The sequence below is a fragment of the Peromyscus maniculatus genome, chromosome 1 (genome assembly GCF_049852395.1).
Source record: "Peromyscus maniculatus bairdii isolate BWxNUB_F1_BW_parent chromosome 1, HU_Pman_BW_mat_3.1, whole genome shotgun sequence".
In the NCBI taxonomy this organism is placed as follows: Eukaryota; Metazoa; Chordata; class Mammalia; order Rodentia; family Cricetidae; genus Peromyscus; species Peromyscus maniculatus.
Genome location: NC_134852.1, coordinates 3,352,094 through 3,362,123, shown reverse-complemented (window position 1 = coordinate 3,362,123; position 10,030 = coordinate 3,352,094). Strand labels below are relative to the sequence as shown.

Genomic DNA, 10,030 nt, shown 5'->3' with positions numbered 1-10,030 from the left:
AGGAACCTGGAGGACAATTTTGCCATGCAAATCTCTGTGGTCACCTTCCTATGGGTCCTGTGTGTCCATTTGATCAAGCAGTCCAGGCAAGAACAATTTCTTGCCCAAATTGCTATTTTTGCCAAGGTAAAGATAAACTCCATATGGAATGTCTTTGATGCCTATCCTCCTCTCTGAAGTAAATTGGTGGTACCAGGAGCAGAAATGTCTCACTGTCCAGAAAGTCTAAATTTTTAAAACACTTTAAGTGCCATATTCTGTAGGTCTTTGAAGTGTTTGAAGATTACCTGTCTATTTGAAATATATCTATGTATACCTAGAAAACTTAACTAATATAGAAATATATATACAGTATAAGAAGTTTAAACTTGTATCAATAGACTAAAATCCATAGCAATGTAAAGTATTTTAAACAAGTTGCTCTTTAAATGTAGATTTAATAATCTACCCTTTCATCCTACCATATCTATATCTATCCCCTTTTCTTCTTTAGAAAGAGATTGCATTTATAATCAACCTGATTTAAATTAAAATATTGGTTTTTCTCTGTTCCACACCAGAGGGCTCTTCTGATATAGGGCACAAGAATCTCTTAACCTTTTCTTTTATTAATATGCTTAGGTTTAGAGAAGGAGTTCGCCAATTCCATCTCCAAAGCCAGTTTGGTTTATTTGGGAATTTGGGTATAGCTTCTCTTACTACTTCCTGCTGGAGGGGGGTGCTGTATCTTATGGGGACACACAGAAAATTTTAGCCTTATGGGGTAGTCCGTGAGGCTGTATTGTCTGAGCCAGTTGCCTTGAAACTGTTCTGGATGTTGGATCATCTGGGCCATGGTGTCATCAGAGACCTTTCAGGGGGTCTTGGCTGGTCAAACCTAATGTATCTTAATCTGGAACAAATCTATAGCCTCTTGCTTTCTGTGGAAACAAAAGCATGGCCTCCTTTCCAAAGCAACATATCCTTACACCCAAAATTTGAAGTCAAAGTACCCATATATATAGGCTTAACTCTTTTTTTAAAACAGCTTTTATGATCAAATGTTTTTCTGCAGTTAAAAATCCCAAAGACAACACAATCCAGATTCTCTATGTAATATCCATCTTTATGTGGTTTATTTTTATACTACCTTTACTGTCTCTTAAAGACTTTATTTATTTACTTATTTTTTTTTAGCAGTGTTAAATCACTGAGAAGGTTTTGTTTTTATTTTGGAAAGGAAATTTTCTTAGAGAGTGTATGGCCGGAAGCTGCTCACTTAAGCAGCTGGCGGTCCTCCAGGCTCTTGAGACGCTTCTTCCGGGGCTGCACAAAGTCATCATCTGAGTCATCACTGAACTTAATATCTTCTGGTTTGTTCCTTAATTCTAGTTTTGGAAATCTTTTTTCTGGATAAAGGTTCTTAAAAAGTTCTTCAAAATAGCTTTCAAGTTTTATACCAGCATTAGCTACTTCCGAATCAGGCTCATTGAATTCAGCACATTTCTGAAAGATCAATCTGAAATCAGCTACAAAATCTTCAGGCTTTGTATACATGCAATAATCCTCCTGAAGTCTTTTCTTGATGGTTGACAAGTCCATTTGGTTTTTAATTATTTTATAATAATCAGGCACAGTTAGAGGAACAGGGTCTTGGAAAGCCAGGCTCATTTCATGGCAGTAAAGAAACAGAAGCAGGTGTTCACATTTCCTTTTATCTATTGGCGTTAATTTAGTAAGGCCTTCGGTTTTCCTTTTTTCTGAGTTGTGACTGGGAGCATCACAATCATATTCAACTTCTGGCTTAGATAAGTCTTGGCAGAAAGTACAAATCCATTCTCCACTCAGGAAATTTGTCAATGTGGGCACGTGACAAGTGAGGTGGAATACATTAGGAGACTTTTCACAGCAAAGGAGTTCCCCTCCATTTTGACAAACTGCACACCAGTCTTCATTGGGGTCATCCTCCTTCCTTGTCTCCCCGACATGCACAGGGGACTTCTGGGAGGCATCCAGGCACTCAGGCTTTCCATTTGAGGAATTTTCCTGATGAAGTCCAGGTTGATCTCCTGTGCTATCAGGAGCATCAGATCTTAACATAGCTTCCTCAGAAACAGAGCTCTGATTACTGTTTAAGAGGAAGGAAGTAAATATACTTCTTGGATAGTTAGTATTTTGAGTTCTAGATTCTTCATCTGATTCTTGTTTTACTATAACAACAGGAAAATCATAATTTTCAGGTGGTCCACTGTTTTCTTGTTTTATTCGGATTGGCTCCAACATGACTACTGGGACTTTGTGTGTAGAATCAGCTCCTGCTGGTTTGCTGGAAGAGCCAGAGCTTCCTCGGCTCCCGACACTGGAGGCACTAGGTGAACATATTGGGGGATGGACACTAGTCATAGTAAAAGGTCCTGCAAGGCACTGATGAATTTGGTGACTGCACTGTTCTGTGTGATGGAGGTCTTGGCTGGCCATGATCTACACTTGTATCTTTCCTTGCAATATTGTCCAACATGATAGTACTTGAACAATCAATATCTGGAAGAGATGGAAGGTTGTAAGACCCTCCCACTGGCGCGCTCAGATCAATCATGGGTGAATTATAAGCTTTTCCATCGTATCCTGCTGCACTTGTGATTGTGGGACTGGAAGGAGTGGAGGAAGAGCTGCTGGCAGTTGTGGGCGGAGCCTGTCCACTGCTGATCTGCCACTGTTTTATGGCCTGTTGAGCAAAAAAAGCCATCTGCAGGGGGTTGGGTTTTATTATCTGTCGTGGCACATTCTGGTTTGGTGGATATCTCAGCTGTTGAGGATAAGAAGGGAGAACTGGTCCATTGGGTTTAGGACTGTGGTTCTGGAAGTTTATTAACGTGGTGGCGGATGCTGTTGCTGCATATGCTTCAGTCATAACTGAGCTAGGCTGATCTGTGTTGGGAACTTGGATAACTGGTTGGAAGGTAAACCACCTGGTGACTGGGAACTCTGTTCCATGACAGGATTCTGCTTAGGAATTTGTGGCTGGCTCTCTTTATCTTCGATTACTAAAGAACCCAAGTTGATAATATTTTGGGCCCAGAAACTAGGATCACAGTGAAACTGGATGGTATTGTTGGTCACAGGAGAAGCATTACACCTTGCACGAAGAAGGTGCCATAACCGATATGTAATCAGCCGCTTGCTGTAAAGCAATGCTGTACTGCTGCCACTGGAAACTGCCCATTTAGAAAAATGTATGACGTGCTCTAACTGCTTGGAAAGCCCAGCCACTTCCTGCTGTTGTTGCATAAGTTTCATTCTATGGTCCTTTTCAAGACTCTCAAGCTGGTACAGCAGGGCTTTCCCTTTCTTGTTTATCTCCACCATCAACGTAAAGATGGCAACTTTAATATCCTGTTCCACCTGCTTTTGGTTTTGATTTACTTCAATTATTCTGTTTTGGATCTGATTTCCTGTATACTTTATATATTTTGTTTTTTCCATCAGTTTGGTGGTTAGTGTATCTATGATCACTTTTTGATTCTGAAAAGCTTCTTCTATAAATTGATATTTATGCTCTTTGTGTTCTAGCAGCTGGCAGTCCCAACATGTCAGCTTGTCACATGTTTCACAGTAAAATTTCAATTGCTCCTTCTTATGGAATGGACAGAACACTGGTCGCTGACTGGTCACACCAACTGCCTCTGTCCTTGTAATAAAAAAAAAAACTTTTTTTGGGGGGGGACAGGTTTTTCTCTGTTATGTAGCTCTGGGGGTCCTGGAACTTGCTATGTAGATCAGGTTGCCTCTGCCTCCTAAGTGCTGAGATTAAAGGTGTGCATCACCACACCCATCTCTGGAGATACTTCTTCTTTCTGCCGGACTGTGTGGTCTTTGGTGAACTTCACCCGCTGGTGAGCTCTAATACACGTTTTGCAGAGCTATTCAACACACTCTACACAAAACCCATTGGCTTCTGCATTGTCTTCACAGCTTGTACATACCTGATTAGACTTCTCTACTGTACTACTGGGAACCTCAGTGGTGTCCTTCACAAAAAAGTTGTCTATGATGTGTCTTTCAGCACATTCTTGACTGCACACGGGGCATCGAATGACTCCAACTTGGGTAGCGAATGGCGAAGGACCACCAGCCGGGGAGCTGGGGCGGGGGCAGGGGCGGGCGCGGGATGAGGTAATGCTGGGGCGTGGGCAGGCAGCGCTGGCAGAACGAGTGCAGGCAGGGCAGCAGCTTGGGTGGCCGGCTCTGGATGTTCTGGTGGCACAAGGCGCAAGTGTCCAACAGGTTGAGCTGGGCTGCCTCGCCACCGCTCTCGAGTCCGGACCCTGCCGGCTCTCTGCCTGGTTCTCTCCGCTTGGCGCCACTGCTGCGGGGGCCCCGGCCTGAGCCGCCACCGCAGCCGCCTTCTCCACAGCCATCTCCAATGTCCTGCGGCGGCCTCCGGGGAAGCGGGAGGGCGCACCTCCCCCCCACCCCCACGACCTCCGCCGCCTCCCGCTTCTCCTCGGAGGCCGCCAAGACTTTATTTTTAAAAATTATCTATTTGTTTATATAGCTGCATATGTTCCTGTCTCTCTCTTTCAAGCCTAAGTGCATTTTTTACACACATTGTAAACTATTAAAAACCTATTGCTTTAACTGCAGCATTCTTAGCCTGAAACAACTGCTGTGGCTGGTGGCTCCACCCACCTCAGCTTCCCAACACGTTGGTGTACATTTACTGACAGGTCTGGGAGTAGTCATCAACCCTCAGAAACAGTGGGTCTATGCTTCTATCAAAGCAGCGTGTAGCCAAGAAACCGCTTTGTATGTTGCATGGCTTACACAACCATCTGTGTACCTCGCTGGGAATAGGTCAAACCCACATGTCGTGAACCCGCAATAGAGTAGCTCAAGGCCGCATGTTGTGGTGTCTAGCCACCCATATGAGACATGGAGCAGGAACCTGGTTTTGGTTCTGTTTAGAATTACTTATTAAATATTCTCTGGTATAAGGGAGAAACTCCAGCAATTGGGTGCCATTTGTACCTGAAGTTTTCTCCAGTCCTGCCTGACCCACAGTCAGGACAAATTTCTTTCAATATATATGTGTGTATGTGTGTGTGTGTGTGTGTATATATATATATATATATATATATATATATATATATATATATATATATTCATATTTATATATGATATATTACAAACTAATGTAATATATATCATATATGTATATGTATATATATATCCCAAAGAGCTAGAAATTTAGTAAGAAAGGTAAAATGCACTCATGATAAGAAAATATCATAGTAAAAGAAGGCAGAAGTAAACAATAAAACTATTGAACATGAGAAAAATGGATAGCATGATTTTAGAACATGTATGTTTTTAAATTAGAAAAAGAATAGGATAAAAAGAAATAACATAACAAGAGAAACATACTAAGACAAACTCAAATAATTTAAGAAAAAGAAAATTATATGAATAAAGCTAATAAATAGAATATGAATATATAAAGGTTTCAACTGTGTCAAAATTGATTCTTTTAAAATATCAAAGAAACAGAAAGGAAAAAGATGTGAAAAGATGACTAAGGAAACAAGGGGTGAGATACTACTAAACAATGCTCAAAGGAAAACACAGAATTCCATACAAATGATATAAAAATAATACCAAAAGAGGATACTGTCTTTAACTTTATCTCATGAGCTAAACAGATGAAATAAATATTTCTTTAAAAATAAGTTTGCAAAAAATAGTAAGCTGATATAAATAAGAACATTTACCCAGATTAATTAAGATAATTTTTTTCTCATTTTTTATTTTAAACATTAGATGAAATAAATATTTCTTTAAAAATAGGGTTATAAAAATAGTAAACTGTTATAAATATGAACATTTACCCAGATTAATTAAGATAATCTTTTTCTTTATTTTCCTTTTTTTATTTAAAAAAAATTAATTTTACATATCAGCCACAGATTCCCCTGCTCTTCCTCCTCCCATCCTACCTCAGCCTTCCCCCCATTTCATCCCCCATTCCTATCTCCAAGGCAATGATTCTCCTGGGGATTCAGCTCAGCCTGGTAGATTCAGTTGAGACAGGTCCTGGTCCCACTGCCTGGGGGCCTCCTAAATAGTTCAAGCTAATAGACTGTCTCACTTATCCAGAGGTCCTGATCCAGTTCCATGGGGGCTCCTCAGCTATTGGTTCACAGGTCATGTAAACCTGTTTCCACTAGTTTGGCTATTTGTCCCTGTGCTTTTTCTAATCCTGGTCTCAATATCTCTTGCTCATATAATACCTCCTCTCTCTCACCCCTTGGACTCCTGGAGCTTCACCTGGGACTTGACTGTGGAAATTTGCATCTGCTTCCATAAGTCACTGGATGAGAATTCTGTCATGACAGTTAGAGTGTTCGGCCATCCCATCACCAGAGTAGGTCAGTTCAGGCTTTCTCTCGACTATTGCCAGTAGTCTATTGTGGAGGTATCATTGTGGGTTTCTGGGGACCTCTCTAGCACCTGGTTTCTTCCTATTCCCATGGGGTCTTCCTTTATCATGGTACCTCTTTCCTTTTTTCCCTCTCTGTTCTTGATCCAGCTGGGATCTCCCATTCCCCCAAGCTCTCCTTCCCCCTACCCTTGCCCTTCATTACTTCCCCTCATGTCCAGTTTGCTCATATAGATCTCATCCATTTCTCTGTTGTTGGGTGATCCCTGTGTCTTTCTTAGGGTCCTTTTTACTAGGTGGCCTCCCTGGAGTTGTGAGTTGCAGTCTGGTCATCCTTTACTTTACATTTAGTATTTGACTATGACTGAGTACATACCATGTTTGTCTTTCTGAGTCTGGGTTACCTTACTGCAGATGAATTTTTTCTAGATCCATCTGTTTGTCTGCAAACCTCATGATGCCATTGTTTTTCTCTGCTGAGTAGTATTCCATTGTGTATATGTGCCACAATTTATTTATCCATTCTTCAGTTGAAGTGCATCTAGGTTGTTTCAAGGTTTTGGCTATTACAAACAATGCTGATATGAACATAGCTGACCATGTGCCCTTGTGGTATGATTGAGCATTTCTTGGGTATATGCCCAAGAGTGCTATAGGTGGGTCTTAGGGAAGATTGATTCCCAATTTTCTAAGAAAGCACCATATTGTTTTCCAAAGTGGTTATACAATTTTGCATTCCCACCAACAGTGGAGGAGTGTTCCCCTTGTTCCCCATCCTCTTCAGCAAAAGCTGTCTTCAGTGTTTTTGATCTTAGCCATTCTAATGGGTGTAAGGTGGTATCTCCGAGTCATTTTGATTTGCATTTCCCTGATGATTAGGGATGTTGAGCAGTTCCTTAAATGTCTTTCAGCCATTTGAGCTTCCTCTGTTGAGAATTCTCTATTTAGCTCCATACTCCATTTCTTAATTGGACTGCTGGGCATTTTGATGTCTAATTTCTTGAATTCTTTATATATTTTGGAGATTAGTCTCTGTCCGATGTGGGGTTGGTGAAGATCTTTTCCCATTCTGTAGGCTGTTGCTTTGTCTTGTTGACCGTATTCTTTGCTCTACAAAAGCTTCTCAGTTTCAAGAGGTCCCATTTATTAATTGTTGCTGTCAGTGTTTGTGCTACTGGTGTTATATTTAGGAAGTGATCTCCTGTGCCAAGGAATTCAAGACTACTTTTTACTTTCTCCTCTATCAGGTTCACAGTAACTGGATTTATGTTGAGGTCTTTGATCTACTTGGACTTAAGTTATATCATGGTGACAGATATGGATATATTGCAGTCATCTACATGTTGACATCCAGTTATGCCAGCACCATTTGTTGAAGATGCTTTCTTTTTTTCCATCGTACAGTTTTGGCTTCTTTGTCAAAAATTGTGTGTTCACAGTTGTGTGGATTAATGTCAGGGTCTTCAGTTCGGTTCCATTGGTCCACATGTTGGGTTTTTTTGCCAGTACCAAGCTGGTTTTTTATTACCTTAGCTCTAAAATAGAGCTTGAAGTCAGGGATCACGATGCCTCCAGAGGTCATTTTATTGTACAGGATGCTTTTGACTATCCTGTGTTTTTTGTTTTTCCATATGAAGTTGAGTACTGTTCTTTCCAGGTCTGTGAAGAATTGTGTTGGAGTTTGATGGGGATTGCATTGAACCTGTAGATTGCTTTTGGTAAGATTGTTGTTTTAACTATGTTAATTCTGCCTGTCCAAGAGCATGGAAGATCTTTCCATTTTCTGACATCTTCTTCAATTTCTTTTTTCAGGGACTTAATATTCTTGTCATACAGGTATTTTGCATGCTTCCTTAGAGTTACCCCAAGTTATTTTATATCATTTGTGGCTATTGTAAAGGATGATGTATCTCTGATTTCCTTCTCAGCCTGTTTGTCAATTGTATATAGGAGAGGTACTGATTTTTGGAGTTAATCTTGTATCCTGCTGCATTTCTGAAGGTGTTTATAAGCTGTATGAGTTCCTTGGTTGAATTTTTGGGGTCACTTATGTATGCTACCATGTCATCTGCAAATAGCAAAAGCTTGAATTCTTCCTTTCCAATTTGTATGCCCTTGATCTCCTTATGTTGTCTTATTGCTCTGGCTAGAACTTCAAGTACTATATTGAATAAATATGGGGAGATCAAACAGCCTTGCCTTGTTCTTGATTTCAGTGGAATCACTTTCAGTTTCTCTCCATTTAATTTGATGTTGTCTTTTGGCTTGCTGTAAATTGCCTTTATTATATTTATATATGCCCCTGGATTCCTGATCTCTCCAAGACCTTTATCATGAAGGGGTGTTGGATTTTGTCAAATGCCTTTTCAGCATCTAGTGACATGATCATGTGGTTTTTTCCTTTCAGTTTGTTTATATGGTGTATTACATTGACAGACTTTCTTTTTTTATTTTATTTTATTTTATTTTATTTTATTTTATTTTATTTTACAATGCAATTCAGTTCTACATATCAGTCATGGATTCCATTGTTCTAACCCCTCCTACCCTCTAACCCTTCCTCCGAGCACACCCCCCATTCCCACCTCCTCCAGGGCAAAGCCTCCCCCGAGGACTGAGATCGACCTGATAGACTCAGTCCAGGCAGGTCCAGTCCCCTCCTCCCAGATTCAGCCAAGCATCCCTGCATAAGTCTCAGGTTTCAAACAGCCAACTCATGCAATGAGCACAGGACCTTGTCCCACTGCCTGGATGCCTCCCAAACAGATCAAGGCAATCAACTGTCTCACCCATTCAGAGGGCCTGATCCAGTTGGGGGCCCCTCAGCCATTGGTTCATAGTTCATGTGTTTCCATTCGTTTGGCTATTTGTCCCTGTGCTTTATCCAACCTTGGTTTCAACAATTCTCAATCATATAAACCCTCCTCTTTCTCACTAATTAGATTCCCGGAGCTCCACCCGGGGCCTAGCCTTGGATCTCTGCATCCAGATCCCTCAGTCATTGGATGGTGTTTCTAGCATGACAATTAGGGTGTTTGGTCATCCCATCATCAGAGTAGGTCAGTTCGGGCTGTCTTTCAACCATTGCCAGCAGTCTATTGTGTGGGTATCTTTGTAGATTTCTGTGGTCCTCTCTAGCATTTGTTTCTTTGTCTTCTCATGTGAGCTTCATTTACCATGATCTCTTATTCCTTGTTCTGCCTCTCTGTTCTTGATCCAGCTGGGATTTCCCACTCCCCCAAGCTCTCTTTCCCTCGACTCTCACCCTTCATTACCCCCACTCATATCCAGGCTGTTCATGTAGATCTCATCCATTTTTCCATCATTGGGCAATCCCCGTGTCTTTCTTGGGGTCCTGTTTTCTAGGTAGCCTCACTAGTGATGTGAGTAGCAGTCCATTCATCCTTGTTCCACATCTAGTATCCTCCTATGAGTGAGTACCTACTATGTTTGTCTTTCTGAGTCTGGGTTACCTCACTCAGGATGAATTTTTTTCTAGATCCATCCATTTGGCTGCAACCCTCATGATGTCATTGTTTTTCTCTGCTGAGTAGTATTCCATTGAGTATACGTACCACATTTTATTTATCCATTCTTCAGTTGAAGGGCATCTAG

At 41.0% G+C, this 10,030-nt stretch overlaps 1 protein-coding gene across 1 annotated transcript; it reads right to left on the bottom strand.

The window, feature by feature from the left end:
* Nucleotides 1-1,168: 1,168 nt before the first annotated feature.
* Nucleotides 1,169-4,722, bottom strand: LOC143272753 (transcription intermediary factor 1-alpha-like). Its single transcript, XM_076568884.1, is given in 7 exon segments — nt 1,169-2,398; nt 2,400-2,850; nt 2,853-3,656; nt 3,809-4,122; nt 4,124-4,295; nt 4,298-4,499; nt 4,669-4,722. Coding segments are annotated over 7 exon segments (3,141 nt in total). The 3' UTR covers nt 1,169-1,254.
* Nucleotides 4,723-10,030: the final 5,308 nt, after the last annotated feature.